The sequence below is a fragment of the Oncorhynchus keta genome, unplaced genomic scaffold (assembly GCF_023373465.1).
Source record: "Oncorhynchus keta strain PuntledgeMale-10-30-2019 unplaced genomic scaffold, Oket_V2 Un_contig_3378_pilon_pilon, whole genome shotgun sequence".
Taxonomy (NCBI): Eukaryota; Metazoa; Chordata; class Actinopteri; order Salmoniformes; family Salmonidae; genus Oncorhynchus; species Oncorhynchus keta.
This window is the reverse complement of record NW_026287223.1, coordinates 336,397-355,000: the sequence shown is the minus strand read 5'-3', so window position 1 is coordinate 355,000 and position 18,604 is coordinate 336,397. Positions and strand designations below refer to the sequence as shown.

Genomic DNA, 18,604 nt, shown 5'->3' with positions numbered 1-18,604 from the left:
ACTATGTTAACTAACTATAGGGTTTAATCTGATGATATTTAGTCTACTATGTTAACTAACTATAGGGTTTAATCTGATGATATTTAGTCTACTATGTTAACTAACTATAGGGTTTAATCTGATGATATTTAGTCTTCTATGTTAACTAACTATAGGGTTTAATCTGATGATATTTAGTCTTCTATGTTAACTAACTATAGGGTTTAATCTGATATTTAGTCTACTATGTTAACTAACTATAGGGTTTAATCTGATGATGATATTTAGTCTACTATGTTAACTATCTATAGGGTTTAATCTGATATTTAGTCTACTATGTTAACTAACTATAGGGTTTAATCTGATGATATTTAGTCTTCTATGTTAACTAACTATAGGGTTTAATCTGATGATATTTAGTCTACTATGTTAACTAACTATAGGGTTTAATCTGATGATATTTAGTCTACTATGTTAACTAACTATAGGGTTTAATCTGATGATATTTAGTCTTCTATGTTAACTAACTATAGGGTTTAATCTGATGATATTTAGTCTACTATGTTAACTAACTATAGGGTTTAATCTGATGATATTTAGTCTACTATGTTAACTAACTATAGGGTTTAATCTGATGATATTTAGTCTACTATGTTAACTAACTATAGGGTTTAATCTGATGATATTTAGTCTACTATGTTAACTAACTATAGGGTTTAATCTGATGATATTTAGTCTACTATGTTAACTAACTATAGGGTTTAATCTGATGATATTTAGTCTTCTATGTTAACTAACTATAGGGTTTAATCTGATGATATTTAGTCTTCTATGTTAACTAACTATAGGGTTTAATCTGATGATATTTAGTCTACTATGTTAACTAACTATAGGGTTTAATCTGATGATATTTAGTCTTCTATGTTAACTAACTATAGGGTTTAATCTGATGATATTTAGTCTACTATGTTAACTAACTATAGGGTTTAATCTGATGATATTTAGTCTACTATGTTAACTAACTATAGGGTTTAATCTGATGATATTTAGTCTACTATGTTAACTAACTATAGGGTTTAATCTGATGATATTTAGTCTTCTATGTTAACTAACTATAGGGTTTAATCTGATGATATTTAGTCTACTATGTTAACTAACTATAGGGTTTAATCTGATGATATTTAGTCTACTATGTTAACTAACTATAGGGTTTAATCTGATGATATTTAGTCTACTATGTTAACTAACTATAGGGTTTAATCTGATGATATTTAGTCTACTATGTTAACTAACTATAGGGTTTAATCTGATGATATTTAGTCTACTATGTTAACTAACTATAGGGTTTAATCTGATGATATTTAGTCTACTATGTTAACTAACTATAGGGTTTAATCTGATGATATTTAGTCTACTATGTTAACTAACTATAGGGTTTAATCTGATGATATTTAGTCTACTATGTTAACTAACTATAGGGTTTAATCTGATGATATTTAGTCTACTATGTTAACTAACTATAGGGTTTAATCTGATGATATTTAGTCTTCTATGTTAACTAACTATAGGGTTTAATCTGATGATATTTGGTCTACTATGTTAACTAACTATAGGGTTTAATCTGATGATATTTAGTCTACTATGTTGATTCTATGGGTTTAAGATGTTGATTCTCTAGTTAACTAGTTGATTCTCTGTAGAAGAGTTGATTCTCTGTAGAAGAGTTGATTCTCTGGAGAAGAGTTGATTTAGTCAGTGGAGTTGATTCTCTGTAGAAGAGTTGATTTCAGTCAGTTGAGTTGATTCTCTGTAGAAGAGTTGATTTCAGTCAGTTGAGTTGATTCTCTGTAGAAGAGTTGATTCTCTGTAGAAGAGTTGATTTCAGTCAGTTGAGTTGATTCTCTGGAGAAGAGTTGATTTAGTCAGTGGAGTTGATTTAGTCAGTGGAGTTGATTCTCTGTAGAAGAGTTGATTTCAGTCAGTTGAGTTGATTCTCTGTAGAAGAGTTGATTTCAGTCAGTTGAGTTGATTCTCTGTAGAAGAGTTGATTTCAGTCAGTTGAGTTGATTCTCTGTAGAAGAGTTGATTTCAGTCAGTTGAGTTGATTCTCTGTAGAAGAGTTGATTTCAGTCAGTTGAGTTGATTCTCTGTAGAAGAGTTGATTTCAGTCAGTTGAGTTGATTCTCTGTAGAAGAGTTGATTTCAGTCAGTTGAGTTGATTCTCTGTAGCAGAGTTGATTCAGTCAGTTGAGTTGATTCTCTGTAGAAGAGTTGATTTCAGTCAATTGAGTTGATTCTCTGTATCAGAGTTGATTTCAGTCAGTGGAGTTGATTCTCTCTCTCTCTCTGTCTCTGTGTGTGTAGAAGTGTATCTACTGCCGTAAGCGGTGTGTGAGGCGTGGCCAGGGCGGGGGAGGGGCATGTATCCAGTGTTCGTGCGGTCGATGCCCCACCTCCTTCCACGTTACCTGTGCCCACGCCGCCGGGGTCACCATGGAGCCGGACGAGTGGCCTTACGTGGTGTCAATCACCTGCCACAGGCACCAATCACGGAGCTCGTCTGCTGTGAGTACTCATAGCGGCTCGGCTTCGGTCCCTCCCACCACAGTAGGTAACACACACACACACAAGTAGACACACACACACACCAAGTAGACACACACACACACACGGAAGCATAGACCGACACACACACCAAGTAGACACACACACACACACACCAAGTAGACATAGACACACACACACACCAAGTAGACATAGACACACACACACACACAACAAGTAGACATAGACACACACACACACACCAAGTAGACATAGACACACACACCTACACCACGGTCCATCTCAGCCCCGCTGAACAGTTGCATTTTCTTAACCAACTCACTTTACTGGTCTTTTCCCAATGCCAGCTTTGAGCCTTGGTTGCCATGGAGCTTTGAGCCTTGGTTGCCATGGAGCTTTGAGCCTTGGTTACCATGGAGCTTTGAGCCTTGGTTACCATGGAGCTTTGAGCCTTGGTTACCATGGAGCTTTGAGCCTTGGTTACCATGGAGCTTTGAGGCTTGGTTACCATGGAGCTTTGAGGCTTGGTTACCATGGAGCTTTGAGGCTTGGTTACCATGGAGCTTTGAGGCTTGGTTACCATGGAGCTTTGAGGCTTGGTTACCATGGAGCTTTGAGGCTTGGTTACAAATATATACTTTCTGCTAGTGACACACTCTGGTCTTTTATCCTCAGCCAGATGGTGATATCTCTCTTTCCTTCCATCTCTCTCTCTCTCTCAGCAGCGTGCAGCGTTTCAGAAGGACATCGTCCTGGGTCAGACCGTCATCTCCAAACACAAGAACCTGCGGTACTACAGTTCAAAGGTCACCCAGGTGACCTCCCAGACCTTCTATGAGGTCATGTTTGATGACGGATCCTTCAGCAACGACACCTACCCAGAGGACATAGTGGTGAGGAGGGACACACACACACACACACACACACACACACACACACACACCCAGAGGACATAGTGGTGAGGAGGGATACACACACACCCCCACCCAGAGGACATAGTGGTGAGGAGGGACACACACACACACACACACACACACACACACACACACCCAGAGGACATAGTGGTGAGGAGGGACACACACACACACCCAGAGGACATAGTGGTGAGGAGGGATACACACACACCCCCACCCAGAGGACATAGTGGTGAGGAGGGACACACACACACACACACAGAGGACATAGTGGTGAGGAGGGACACACACACACCACACACATACACACACACACCCAGAGGACATAGTGGTGAGGAGGGACACACACACACACACCCAGAGGACATAGTGGTGAGGAGGGACAACCCCCCCCAGAGGACATAGTGGTGAGTATGGACAACCCCCCCCCCACCCAGAGGACATAGTGGTGAGTATGGACAACCCCTCCCCACCCAGAGGACATAGTGGTGAGTAGGGACAACCCCCCACCCCCCCCCCACCCAGAGGACATAGTGGTGAGTAGGGACAACCACCCCCCCACCCAGAGGACATAGTGTTGAGGAGGGACAACCCCCCCACCCAGAGGACATAGTGGTGAGGAGGGACAACCCCCCCACCCAGAGGACATAGTGGTGAGGAGGGACAACCCCCCACCCAGAGGACATAGTGGTGTGGAGGGACAGCCTCCCCCACCCAGAGGACATAGTGGTGAGGAGGGACAACCCCCCCCCCCAGAGGACATAGTGGTGTGGAGGGACAACTCCCCCACCCAGAGGACATAGTGGTGAGTAGGGACAACCCCCCACCCAGAGGACATAGTGGTGACAACTCCCCCCCAACCCAGAGGACAGAGTGGTGAGGGACAACACCCCCCCCCCAACCCAGAGGACAGAGTGGTGAGGAGGGACAACCCCCCCACCCAGAGGACAGAGTGGTGATGAGGGACACCCCATTGAGCTCCTCTCTCCTGTCCTCTCAGAGCCGGGACTGTGCCTGTCTCGGTCCTCCAGAAGTAGGGGAGGCTGTCCAGGTGAAGTGGCCTGATGGACTCTTCTATGGAGCCAAATACCAGGGATCCAACACCTCGCATATGTACCAGGTGCACGCACGCACGCACACACACACACACACGCACGCACACACACACACACACACATACACACATACATACAAAATACATACATACATACATACATTTGTACATACATACATAACATACATACATACACCTACATACATCATACATACATACAGACGCCACATACATACAAACATAAATACTATAAAACATAAATACATACATTATAAAATTCATAAAACATACAATGTTATATATCGGTTTAAAGATGAACTTCACACACACAATTCACTCATGTCAGATTTCAAAAAGGCTTTATTTTCAGTATGTTCTACATTGCAAACCATGAATTATCTGAGAACAGCGGCCGGCAGACAAATCATTACAAACAGTAACCAGCCAAGTAGAGGAGTTACACAAGTCAGAAATAAAGATAAAAACAAAACACTATTTGATGATCTTCATATGGTTGCGCCTCACAAGATTCCCATTTACTCAATAAATGTTTTGTTTTATTCGATAAAGTACCTTTTGTATCCAAAAACCTCAGTTTTGTTCAGTAATGGCAGGATCAAAGGCAGTCACAGGTAAAAGAGAAACCCATATCAGTAAATGTAGAAACATGACAAACAATGTTTATAATCAAAAGCGTCTGCAAATTGTTTTTAGTCATAATAATCAATAATATTTCAACGGGACAAAAGCCGTCAATATAAAAGAAAAACAAGAAAGGACTCACTGCAGCCATGAAAAACCTCTGGGACACGGCAGGGTCCAGAATCAGACAGGTCTTACTCCCTCATTTTTCAGAATACAAGCCAGAACCAGAACCAAAGACTGGACACCTAGTGGAAGCCATAGGAAGTGCAATTTGAGTCCAGAAGTCAATGGACATTTGTATAGGCAGTCAGGTGTTAAAGAACTAGAAATCCCAAGACCTGGACACACTGCATTTTTACAGGTGTTCGCCTGACATTTCAGAACCAGATTATTATAACAGTTTTAGAAACTTTGGAGAACCAAATACACACTGCATACATACAGGTGTTGGAACCAGAACAGGACAGAACACTTTGCACACGGTTTTCATCCGGAGGTGAAAAGACAGTGTCCCACTGCACCCATACAGGTGTTTGACCAGTTGTACAAGACAGACACACTGCCCCATTTGGTGTTAGACCAGAACCATATTATGGCAAGAACAGCTGCAAATACAGGTGTTAGAGAACCAGAACCAGGACATTACTGCAAGACAGGGTTAGACAGTTCAGAAAATTAAGAACTTTGAAACTTTCCATACAGGTGACAAAAACCAGAAGCGCTATGATGAAACTGGCTCTCATGAGACCGAACAGGAAAGGAAGACACACTGAGTTACAGGTGGCTTCAGAGGACCAGCCAAGGAAAGGAAGAAGAGTTACCTGGCTCTCATTAGGACCACCACACTGCAGACCCATTACCTGGTGTTGAGGACCAGAACCAAGACAGGACACACTGCAGAGTTACAGGTGTTAGACCACCACAGAACCAAGGGACAGACCCAGAGTTACCTGGCTCTCATGACCGCCACAGGTGTTAGACCTGGCTCAGAACCAGGAAAGGAAGACCAAGAGTTCCCACTGCAGCCAGAGGAGGTGTTTATTAGAACCAGGCAAGACAGGACACACTGCAGCCATACAGGAAAGGAAGAACCAGAGTTACCAAGACTGGAGAGGATACATTCAGGTGTTAGACCTGTCTCCAGAACCAAGACAGGAAACTGCACCCAGAGGTGGCTTCATGAGGACCGCCACAGGAAAGGAAGACCCAGAGTTACCTGGCTCTCATGAGGACCGCCCAGGAAAGGAAGACCCAGGAGTTAACTGTCTCATCAGGTGGACCAGAACCAGGAACCAGGAAGACCCAGGTTACACTGTCTGCAGGACCACCACAGGAAAGGAGACCCAGAGACTGAGAAATAAGTTCAAGAGGACACACTGCACCCATCAGGTGTGCAGCCAAATAAATGCCAGAGTTCAAGTAACAGGACATCTGCAACATCAACTGTTCAGAGGAGACTCTGTGTGAATCAGACAGGACATGGCCATACAGGTGTTAGCATCCAGGACAGACATACCAAGACTTTCGGACACACTGCAGCCGTTACATAAAGGTGTTGGACCAGAACCAGAACCAAGACAGGACACACTGCAGCCATTACATAAAGGTGTTGGACCAGAACCAGAACCAAGACAGGACACACTGCAGCCATACAGGTGTTAGACCAGAACCAGAACCAAGACAGGACACACACCCTGCAGCCATACAGGTGTTAGACCAGAACCAGAACCAGAACCAGAGACAGGACACACTGCAGCCATACAGGTGTTAGACCAGAACCAGAACCAGGACAGGACACACTGCAGCCATACAGGTGTTAGACCAGAACCAGAACCAAGACAGGACACACTGCAGCCGTTACATAGAGGTGTTAGACCAGAACCAAGACAGGACACACTGCACCCATACAGGTGTTAGACCAGAACCAGAACCAGGACAGGACACACTGCAGCCATACAGGTGTTAGACCAGAACCAGAACCAAGACAGGACACACTGCAGCCATACAGGTGTTAGACCAGAACCAGAACCAAGACAGGACACACTGCAGCCATTACATAAAGGTGTTGGACCAGAACCAGAACCAAGACAGGACACACTGCAGCCATACAGGTGTTAGACCAGAACCAGAACAGGACACACTGCAGCCATACAGGTGTTGGACCAGAACCAGAACCAAGACAGGACACACTGCAGCCATTACATAAAGGTGTTGACCAGAACCAGAACCAAGACAGGACACACTGCAGCCATACAGGTGTTAGACCAGAACCAGAACCAAGACAGGACACACTGCAGCCATTACAGGTGTTGGACCAGAACCAGAACCAAGACAGGACACACTGCACCCATACAGGTTTAGACCAGAACCAGAACCAAGACAGGACACACTGCAGCCATACAGGTGTTAGACCAGAACCAGAACCAAGACAGGACACACTGCAGCCATACAGGTGTTAGACCAGAACCAGAACCAAGACACACTGCAGCCATACAGGTGTTAGACCAGAACCAGAACACAGGGCAGTAAACGGAACTCACTCAACTTTTGTCATCTTTAGTGCACCCTGATACTTTAGGTCTGTAAGTTCTACCAGAGAGTGAGAGAGAGACTGGGGAGGGGGAGGTGAGAGAAAGAACAGATGGGGAGGGGGCAAAGGTGGGGAGGATTGAGAAAAACAGATGGGGAGAGACTGGCAAAGAGAGGGGGAGGATTGAGAAAACAGATGGGGAGAGACTGGCAAAGAGAGGGGGAGATTGAGGATGGGGAGAGAAGAGAGATGATGGAGGAGAATGAGGCGGCGATGATCTGCATTATTTAAACTTGATGAAATATTCACCAAGTCAAGATGGTGGAGAAACAACCACTTAAGTCTCCAGTTTGGTTTAGTTCTCTCTCTGTGGAACGCGTGTTATGTTGCACAACTGGCCTCTGACGCAGGGGGCTGCTCTGTGACAACGCTTTAGAAAAGTGTTAACAGGGGAAACCTTCCTCCACACGTTGAGGTGGGGAGGGGACACAGGTGGAGAGAGGTGGGTTGAGGTGGAGAGGGTGGGGAGAGGGGGAGAGACCAGAGAGGTGGGGAGAGTGGGAGAGGTGGAGAGAGGTGGAGAGAGGTGGGTTGAGGTGGAAGAGGTGGGGTGAGGTGGCGAGATGGGGAGGTGGAGAGAGGTGGGGAGAGGGTGGGTGGAGAGAGGGTGGGTTGAGGTGGAGAGAGGGTGGGTTGAGGTGGAGAGAGGTGGGAGAGGTGAGGAGAGGTGGAGAGACAGAGGTGGGTTGAGGTGGGGAGAGGTGGGGAGAGGTGGAGAGAGGTGGGGAGAGGTGGAGAGAGGTGGGTTGAGGTGGAGAGAGGTGGGTTGAGGTGGAGAGAGGTGGGTTGAGGTGGGGAGAGAGGTGGGTTGAGGTGGGTTGAGGTGGAGAGAAGTGGGTTAAGGTGGAGAGAGAGGTGGGTTGAGGTGGAGAGAGATGGGTTGAGTGGAGAGAGGTGGGTTGAGGTGGAGAGAGGTGGGTTGAGGTGGAGAGAGGTGGGGTGAGGTGGAGAGAGATGGGGTGAGGTGGAGAGAGATGGGGTGAGGTGGAGAGGTGGGGTGAGGTGGAGAGAGGGGGTTGAGAGATGGAGAGAGGTGGGTTGAGGTGGAGAGAGGTGGGGTGAGGTGGCGAGAGGTGGGTTAAGGTGGAGAGAGATGGGTTGAGGTGGGTTGAGGTGGAGAGAGGTGGGTTGAGGTGGAGAGAGATGGGTTGAGGTGGGGAGAGGTGGGTTGAGGTGGAGAGATGGGTTGAGGTGGGGAGAGGGTGGAGAGAGGTGGGTTGAGGTGGAGAGAGGTGGGTTGAGGTGGAGAGAGGTGGGTTGAGGTGGAGAGAGGTGGGTTGAGGTGGAGAGAGAGGTGGGTTGAGGTGGAGAGAGGGTGGGGTTAAGGTGGAGAGAGAGAGGTGGGTTAAGGTGGAGAGAGAGGTGGGTTAAGAGTGGAGAGAGAGGTGGGTTAAGGTGGAGAGAGAGGTGGGTTAAGGTGGAGAGAGAGGGTGGGTTAAGGTGGGTTAGAGAGAGGTGGGTTGAGGTGGGAGAGAGGTGGGTTAAGGTGGAGAGAGGTGGGGAGAGGTGGAGAGAGGTGGGTTGAGGTGGGTTGGGTGGGAGAGGGTGGAGAGAGGTGGGGAGAGATGGAGAGAGGTGGGTTAAGGTGGAGAGAGTTGGGTTAAGGTGGAGAGAGGTGGGTTAAGGTGGGAGAGAGGTGGAGAGAGGTGGAGAGAGGTGGAGAGAGGTGGGTTAAGGTGGAGAGAGATGGGTTAAGGTGGAGAGAGGTGGGTTAAGGTGGAGAGAGGTGGGTTAAGGTGGAGAGAGAACCAGAGGTGGAGAGAGGTGGGTTGAGGTGGAGAGAGGTGGGTTGAGTTGGAGAGAGGTGGGTTAGAGGTGGGGAGAGGTGGGTTGAGGTGGGTTGAGGTGGAGAGAGATGGGTTGAGAGGTGAGAGGTGGGGAGGGGTGGTGGGTTAGAGGTGGAGAGAGGTGGGTTGAGGTGGAGAGAGGTGGGTGGAGGTGGAGAGAGGTGGGTTAAGGTGGAGAGAGGTGGGTGAGGTGGGTTAGAGATGGTGGGAGAGGTGGAGAAGGTGGAGAGAGGGTGGGAGAGAGGTGGGTTAAGGTGGAGAGAGAGGTGGGTTAAGGTGGAGAGAGAGGTGGGTTGAGGTGGAGAGAGGTGGGTTGAGGTGGAGAGAGGTGGGTTAAGGTATGTCTAAACCACTCTCTGATGCAGGTGCTGCTCAGTGATGCCAGATGGGAGGTTTTATAATGTGTAAATTGTCCCTTTTAATAACTTTGATCGGTAGATGGATCGACAGGAGGTTTAATAATATTTAATAACTGATAGGTAGATGGAGGTTTAGTAATATTTAATAACTGATAGGTAGATGGAGGTTTAGTAATATTTAATAACTGATAGGTAGATGGAGGTTTAGTAATATTTAATAACTGATAGGTAGATGGAGGTTTAGTAAATATTTAATAAATAGGTGGAGAGGGGTGATAGGTAGATGGAGGTTTAGTAATATTTAATAACTGATAGGTAGATGGAGGTTTAGTAATATTTAATAACTGATAGGTAGATGGAGGTTTAGTAATATTTAATAACTGAGGTAGATGGAGGTTTAGTAATATTTAATAACTGATTAGATGGAGGTTTAGTAATATTTAATAACTGATAGAGATGGAGGTTTAATAATATTTAATAACTGATAGGTAGATGGAGGTTTAGTAATATTTAATAACTGATAGGTAGATGGAGGTTTAGTAATATTTAATAACTGATAGGTAGATGGAGATTAATAATATTTAAAACTGATGGTAGATGGAGGTTTAGTAATATTTAATAACTGATAGGTAGATGGAGGTTTAGTAATATTTAATAACTGATAGGTAGATGGAGGTTTAGTAATATTTAATAACTGATAGGTAGATGGAGGTTTAGTAATGGGTTTAATAACTGATAGGTGATGGAGGTTTAGTAATATTTAATAACTGATAGGTAGATGGAGGTTTAATAATATTTAAGTAACTGATAGGTAGATGGAGGTTTAGTAATATTTAATAACTGATAGGTAGATGGAGGTTTAGTAATATTTAATAACTGATAGGAGATGGAGGTTTAGTAATATTTAATAACTGATGGTAGATGGAGGTTTAGTAATATTTAATAACTGATAGGTAGATGAGGTTTAGTAATATTTAATAACTGAGAGGTAGATGGCGGTTTAGTAATATTTAATAACTGATAGGTAGATGGAGGTTTAGTAATATTTAATAACTGATAGGTAGATGGAGGTTTAGTAATATTTAATAACTGTAGGTAGATGGAGGTTTAGTAATATTGGAATAACTGATAGGTAGATGGAGGTTTAGTAATATTTAATGGATAGGTAGATGGAGGTTTAGGGAGAATAACTGAGGTGGAGGAGGAGGTTTAGTAATATTTAAGAGAACTGGGTTGTAGATGGAGGTTTAGGTTTAATAACTGATAGGTGGAGATGAGGTGGGTAATATTTAATAACTGATGGTAGATGGGTGGGTTCAATGGATTTAATAACTGATAGGTAGATGGAGGTTTAGTAATATTTAATAACTGATAGGTAGATGGAGGTTTAGTAATATTTAATAACTGATAGGTAGATGGAGGTTTAGTAATATTTAATGGATAGGTAGATGGAGAGAAGTAATATTTAATAACTGATAGGTAGATGGAGAGAGTTTAGTAATATTTAATAACTGATAGGTAGATGGAGGTTTAGTAATATTTATTAATAACTGATAGGTAGATGGAGGTTTAGGTGGATTTAATAACTGATAGGTGATGAGGTTTAGAATATTTAATGGACTGATAGGTAGATGGAGGTTTAGTAATATTTAATAACTGATAGGTAGATGGAGGTTTAGTAAGATTTAATAACTGAGGTAGATGGAGGTTTAGTAATATTTAATAACTGATAGGTAGATGGGGTTTAGTAATATTTAATAACTGATAGGTAGATGGACTATACAGTTTACTGTAATATTTAATAACTGATAGGTAGATGGAGGTTTAGTAATATTTAATAACTGATAGGTAGATGGAGGTTTAGAATATTTAATAACTGATAGGTAGATGGAGGTTTAGAATATTTAATAACTGATGGTAGATGGAGGTTTAGTAATATTTAGGATGGAGATGGAGGTTTAGTAATATTTAATAACTGATAGGTAGATGGAGGTTTAGTAATATTTAATAACTGATAGGTAGATGGAGGTTTAGTAATATTTAATAACTGATAGGTAGATGGAGGTTTAGTAATATTTAATACTATAGGTAGATGGAGGTTTAGTAATATTTAATAACTGATAGGTAGATGGAGGTTTAGTAATATTTAATAACTGATAGGTAGATGAGGTTTAGTAATATTTAATAACTGATAGGTAGATGGGTTTAGGTATGATAGGTAGATAGGTTTAGTATAACTGATAGGTAGATGGAGGTTTAGTAATATTTAATAACTATAGGTAGATGGAGGTTTAGTAATATTTAATAACTGAGAGGTAGATGGAGGTTTAGATATTTAGAACTGATAGGTAGATGGAGGTTTAGTATATTTAATAACTGATAGGTAGATAGGTTTAGTAGACTGACTTTAATACTGGAGGTAGATGGAGGTTTAGGTTAACTGATAGGTAGATGGAGGTTTAGTAATATTTAATAACTGATAGGTAGATGGAGGTTTAGTAATATTTAATAACTGATGGAGATGGAGGTTTAGTAATATTTAATAACTGATAGGTAGATGGACTTTAGTAATATTTAATAACTGATGGTAGATGGAGGTTTAGAGACTGGTAATAACTATAGGTAGATGGAGGTTTAGGTGGGTTAACTATACTAACTGATAGGTAGATGGAGGTTTAGTAATATTTAATAACTGTGGAGAGATGGAGGTTTAATAATATTAATAACTGTGGTAGATGGAGGTTTAAGGTGGAATATTTAATAACTATAGGTAGATGGAGGTTTAGTAATAGACTAATAACTGATAGGTAGATGGAGGTTTAGGTATTTAATAACTGATAGGTAGATGAGGTTTAGTAATATTTAGATAACTGATAGGTAGATGAGAGACAGGAGGTTTAGTAATATTTAATAACTGATAGGTAGGAGACTGAGGGGTTAGTAATATTTAATAGACTGATAGGTAGATGGTGGGTTTACTAATATTTAATAACTGATGGTAGATGGAGGTTTAGTAATATTTAATAACTGATAGGTAGATGGAGGTTTAGTAATATTTAATAACTGATAGGTAGATGGAGGTTTAGAATATTTAATAACTGATAGGTAGATGACTTTAGTAATATTTAATAACTGATAGGTAGATGGAGGTTTAGTCTATTTAATAACTGATAGGTAGATGGAGGTTTAGTAATATTTAATAACTGATAGGTAGATGGAGGTGGGTAATATTTAATAACTGATAGGTAGATGGAGGTTTAGTAATATTTAATAACTGATAGGTAGATGGAGGTGCTGCTTAATAACTGATAGGTAGATGGAGGTTTATAATATTTAATAACTGATGTAGATGGAGGTTTAATAACTTTAATAACTGTAGATAGGTAGACTAGGAGGTTTAGTAATATTTAATAACTGATAGGTAGATGGAGGTTTAGTAATATTTAATAACTGATAGGTAGATGGAGGTTTAGTAATATTTAATAACTGATAGGTAGATGGAGGTTTAGTAATATTTAATAACTGATAGGTAGACTGATGGAGGTTTAGTAATATTTAATAACTGATAGGTAGATGGAGGTTTAATAATATTTAATAACTGATAGGTAGATGGAGGTTTAGTAATATTTAATAACTGATAGGTAGATGGAGGTTTAATAATATTTAATAACTGATAGGTAGATGGAGGTTTAGTAATATTTAATAACTGATAGGTAGATGGAGGTTTAGTAATATTTAATAACTTTAAGAGGTAGAGGGATAGACACGAGGTTTAATAGCTTTGATATTAACTTAACATTAGTATTAAGTAGTGGTCAGATATTAAATAAACATTTCATATAACCACGAGGAAGAGTGTGTAGAAATATATCACATTTACGGACAGAAACGGAATATAACTGGATTATATAATATCCACAGAATAAATTGATGTGTATTAATAAGTATGTGTGTGTGTGTGTGTGTGGTTTCCCAGGTGGAGTTTGAGGATGGTTCCCAGGTGGTAGCTAAGCGAGAGGATGTCTATACTCTGGATGAAGACCTTCCCAAAATACTAGGTGAAAGGGCGACTGTAAGTACTGTACTAGACGCTAAACATCTACTGGCCTGTGTGGTCCTGCATGGTTTATAGTGTGATATGATGCTATTATACACTACATGACCAAAAGTAGGTGGATAGATATAGATATATACTATACTAGACTGACTGTATCTACTATACTAGACTGACTGTATATACTATACTAGACTGACTGTATCTACTATACTAGACTGACTGTATCTACTATACTAGACTGACTGTATCTACTATACTAGACTGACTGTATATACTAGACTGACTGTATGGACTCTGATCTATATACTATACTACTATACTAGACTGACTGTATATACTATACTAGACTGACTGTATATACTATACTAGACTGACTGTATCTACTATACTAGACTGACTGTATATACTATACTAGACTGACTGTATCTACTGTACTAGACTGACTGTATATACTATACTAGACTGACTGTATCTACTATACTAGACTGACTGTATCTACTGTACTAGACTGACTGTATATACTATACTAGACTGACTGTATCTACTATACTAGACTGACTGTATCTACTATACTAGACTGACTGTATCTACTGTACTAGACTGACTGTATCTACTATACTAGACTGACTGTATCTACTATACTAGACTGACTGTATATACTATACTAGACTGACTGTATATACTGTACTAGACTGACTGTATATACTATACTAGACTGACTGTATCTACTGTACTAGACTGACTGTATCTACTAGACTGACTGTATCTACTAGACTGACTGTATCTACTAGACTGACTGTATCTACTATACCAGACTGACTGTATCTACTATACTAGACTGACTGTATCTATTATACTAGACTGACTGTATCTACTATACTAGACTGACTGTATCTACTATACTAGACTGACTGTATCTACTATACTAGACTGACTGTATCTACTATACTAGACTGACTGTATCTACTATACTAGACTGACTGTATCTACTATACTAGACTGACTGTATCTACTGTACTAGACTGACTGTATCTACTGTACTAGACTGACTGTATCTACTATACTAGACTGACTGTATCTACTATACTAGACTGACTGTATCTACTATACTATACTAGACTGACTGTATCTACTATACTAGACTGACTGTATCTACTATACTAGACTGACTGTATCTACTATACTAGACTGACTGTATCTACTATACTAGACTGACTGTATCTACTATACTAGACTGACTGTATCTACTATACTAGACTGACTGTATCTACTATACTAGACTGACTGTATCTACTATACTAGACTGACTGTATCTACTATACTAGACTGACTGTATATACTATACTAGACTGACTGTATATACTATACCAGACTGACTGTATCTACTATACTAGACTGACTGTATCTACTATACTAGACTGACTGTATGGACTCTGATCTATGTACCACATTTGTACCTGTATGTTTATCTCCTTCTCTCCTCCCTCTCCTCCCTCTCCTCCCTCTCCTCCCTCTCCTTCCTCACCTCCCTCTCCTCACTCTCTTCACTCTCCTTCCTCTCCTCACTCTCCTTCTCCATCTCCTTATCTCTCTCCTTCTTCCTATCTCTCCTTCTCTCCCCCTCTCCTCCTTCTCTCCCCCTCTCCTCCTTCTCTCCCCCTCCTCCTTCTCTCCTCCCTCTCCTCCCTCTCCTCCCTCTCCTCCCTCTCCTTCCTCTCCTTCCTCTCCTTCCTCTCCTTCCTCTCCTTCCTCTCCTTCCTCTCCTCCCTCTCCTTCTCCATCTCCTTATCTCCTCTCCTTCTCTCCTCCATCTCCTTATCTCCTCCCTCTCCTCCCTCTCCTTCTCTCCTCTCTCTCCTCCCTCTCCTCTCTCTCTCCTCCCTCTCCTCTCTCTCTCTCTCCTTCTCTCCTTCTATCCTCCCTCTCCTTCTATCCTCCCTCTCCTTCTCTCCTCTCTCCTCCCTCTCCTCCCTCTCCTCTCTCTCCTCTCTCCCCTCTCTCCTTCTCCTCTCTCTCTCCTCTCTCCTTCTCTCCTCTCTCTCCTCTCCTCCCTCTCCTCCTCTCCCCTCTCCTCCTCCCTCCTCTCTCCTTCTCTCCTCCCTCTCCTCCCTCTCCTCTCTCTCCTCTCTCCCCTCTCTCCTTCTCTCCTCTCTCCTCCCTCTCTTCCTCTCCCTCTCTCTCCCTCTCCTTCTCTCCTCCCTCTCCTCTCTCCTCTCTCTCCTCCCTCTCCTCTCCTCTCTCCTTCTCTCCTCTCTCCAGTCGACGGCCTCCAGCATGCGTTTCCAGGACGCCTTCTTCACGACCCAGGGAGAGAGGAAGAGACAGAGAACGCCCAACTCCCGTTTCCAGAAAGACTATGTGGCCCTCCCAGGCCTCCTTACCGCCAGCCAGAGCACATGGGAACCCCGCAGCCCTAAAGGGAAATGATAGAGGGGGGGAGAGGTGGCTGGAGTGATGACAAATGAATGCACTGATGTATGTGGGTGTAGCTGTGGGATGTGAAGGTGTGTGTGTGTGTGTGTGTGTGTGTTTCGGGGGGGTAGGAAAGAGGGCTGGGCAGAGGACAATTTTGATTGGACTGTATTGTCCTGAAGAAAGGTTATCATGTGTTGTGGTGGTTACCCAGTGCTTTCTCATAAGTCAGGGAATTTAAAACAACGACTACAAATATTTGTCACCTGAGTTGCGTTTTTTTTAATAATAAAAAAGACAAACACACGTTTTTCTTTGTATATTTACAAAAACAAACGGAGCTTCTTTTTTCTTCTTCTTTCTAAACAAGCCGACAATACAATGGAATCTGTTGTGTCTACATGAGGATTTGGAATCTGTTGTGTCTACATGAGGATTTGGAATCTGTTGTGTCTACATGAGGATTTGGAATCTGTTGTGTCTACATGAGGATTTGGAATCTGTTGTGTCTACATGAGAATTTGGAATCTGTTGTGTCTACATGAGGATTTGGAATCTGTTGTGTCTACATGAGGATTTGGAATCTGTTGTGTCTACATGAGGATTTGGAATCTGTTGTGTCTACATGAGGATTTGGAATCTGTTGTGTCTACATGAGGATTTGGAATCTGTTGTGTCTACATGAGGATTTGGAATCTGTTGTGTCTACATGAGGATTTGGAATCTGTTGTGTCTACATGAGGATTTGGAATCTGTTGTGTCTACATGAGGATTTGGAATCTGTTGTGTCTACATGAGGATTTGGAATCTGTTGTGTCTACATGAGAATTTGGAATCTGCTGTATCTACATGAGGATTTATTTTTAATATGAATGCATCCCCAGTCCCAGCCTGTGTCCCAAATGGCACCCTATTCCCTATATACTGGGCCCTGGTTTGAAAGTAGTGCACTTCTATAAGGGAATAGGGTGCTATTTGGGAGTCTGTCCCAGTGTTTTCCCTCTCCGCATGTCAGCTGTCGTCTGCTACTTCTTCTCCTCGGCCGCGTCTCCATACTCTCAGAGCGGCTTCCTCTCCTCATGTCCTTGTATACTCGTCTCCTTTCCTTTTATCCTCCATTTCACACTGACCCGAAAGGACTGGACAGGTGAAGGCGAACACACGAAAGACATCGGCCGTTTTTGATATTGCTTTAATTTGTCTGGGTCTTGATCGGATCAGTGCAGATTAAGTCGAGGGGTTGAGGAAAAAGGAGACGAGAAGAGGAAGCAACCAGAGTTGCTACTGTCGCTGTGTTGAATAAAAAACACGGTGATCTAATTATTTAATTTAATATTTGTATTTATTTTGGGGGATTTCAAAAAAGTATTGCTAACTGCTGTAAGGAAAACAATAAATAACTTCCATGTCCTGCTTTGTTTGTTATGATTTGACGAGGCAGGAGTGAGTGTGTTGTTGTATAGGTAGAATGAATGATTTGACGAGGCAGGAGTGAGTGTGTTGTATAGGTAGAATGAATGATTTGATGAGGTAGTAGTGAGTGTGTTGTTGTATAGGTAGAATGAATGATTTGATGAGGTAGGAGTGAGTGTGTTGTTGTATAGGTAGAATGAATGATTTGATGAGGTAGTAGTGAGTGTGTTGTATAGGTAGAATGAATGATTTGATGAGGTAGTAGTGAGTGTGTTGTATAGGTAGAATGAATGATTTGATGAGGCAGGAGTGAGTGTGTTGTTGTATAGGTAGAATGAATGATTTGATGAGGTAGTAGTGAGTGTGTTGTATAGGTAGAATGAATGATTTGATGAGGCAGGAGTGAGTGTGTTGTATAGGTAGAATGAATGAGAATTTGATGAGGCAGTAGTGAGTGTGTTGTTGTATAGGTAGAATGAATGATTTGATGAGGTAGGAGTGAGTGTGTTGTTGTATAGGTAGAATGAATGATTTGATGAGGTAGTAGTGAGTGTGTTGTATAGGTAGAATGAATGATTTGATGAGGTAGGAGTGAGTGTGTTGTTGTATAGGTAGAATGAATGATTTGATGAGGTAGTAGTGAGTGTGTTGTATAGGTAGAATGAATGATTTGATGAGGCAGGAGTGAGTGTGTTGTATAGGTAGAATGAATGATTTGATGAGGTAGTAGTGAGTGTGTTGTTGTATAGGTAGAATGAATGATTTGATGAGGCAGGAGTGAGTGTGTTGTATAGGTAGAATGAATGATTTGATGAGGTAGTAGTGAGTG

General features: G+C 42.1%; 1 protein-coding gene and 1 long non-coding RNA gene across 3 annotated transcripts in view; both read left to right on the top strand.

Moving 5' to 3' along the window:
* The window catches only part of LOC127923928 (uncharacterized), a 40,781-nt gene extending 24,297 nt beyond the window's left edge, over positions 1–16,484 (top strand). Inside the window, exons 14-18 of the mRNA XM_052508189.1 lie at positions 2,344–2,586; positions 3,267–3,437; positions 4,459–4,578; positions 13,870–13,945; positions 16,208–16,484. Of these exons, the coding sequence (XP_052364149.1) occupies positions 2,344–2,586; positions 3,267–3,437; positions 4,459–4,578; positions 13,870–13,945; positions 16,208–16,377 (780 nt within the window). The 3' untranslated portion in view covers positions 16,378–16,484. The remainder of the gene's footprint in view (positions 1–2,343; positions 2,587–3,266; positions 3,438–4,458; positions 4,579–13,869; positions 13,946–16,207) is intronic.
* Positions 9,846–13,863, top strand: LOC127923948 (uncharacterized). Of its 2 annotated transcripts, XR_008116287.1 has the most exons (6): positions 9,846–9,987; positions 10,024–10,131; positions 10,356–10,453; positions 10,882–10,963; positions 13,289–13,422; positions 13,463–13,863. It is a non-coding gene; the product is annotated as an uncharacterized LOC127923948 (long non-coding RNA). The 2 variants fall into 2 exon arrangements; XR_008116288.1 differs by lacking the exon at positions 10,882–10,963 and having other exon boundaries at positions 9,846–10,131; positions 13,315–13,422.
* Positions 16,485–18,604: the final 2,120 nt, after the last annotated feature.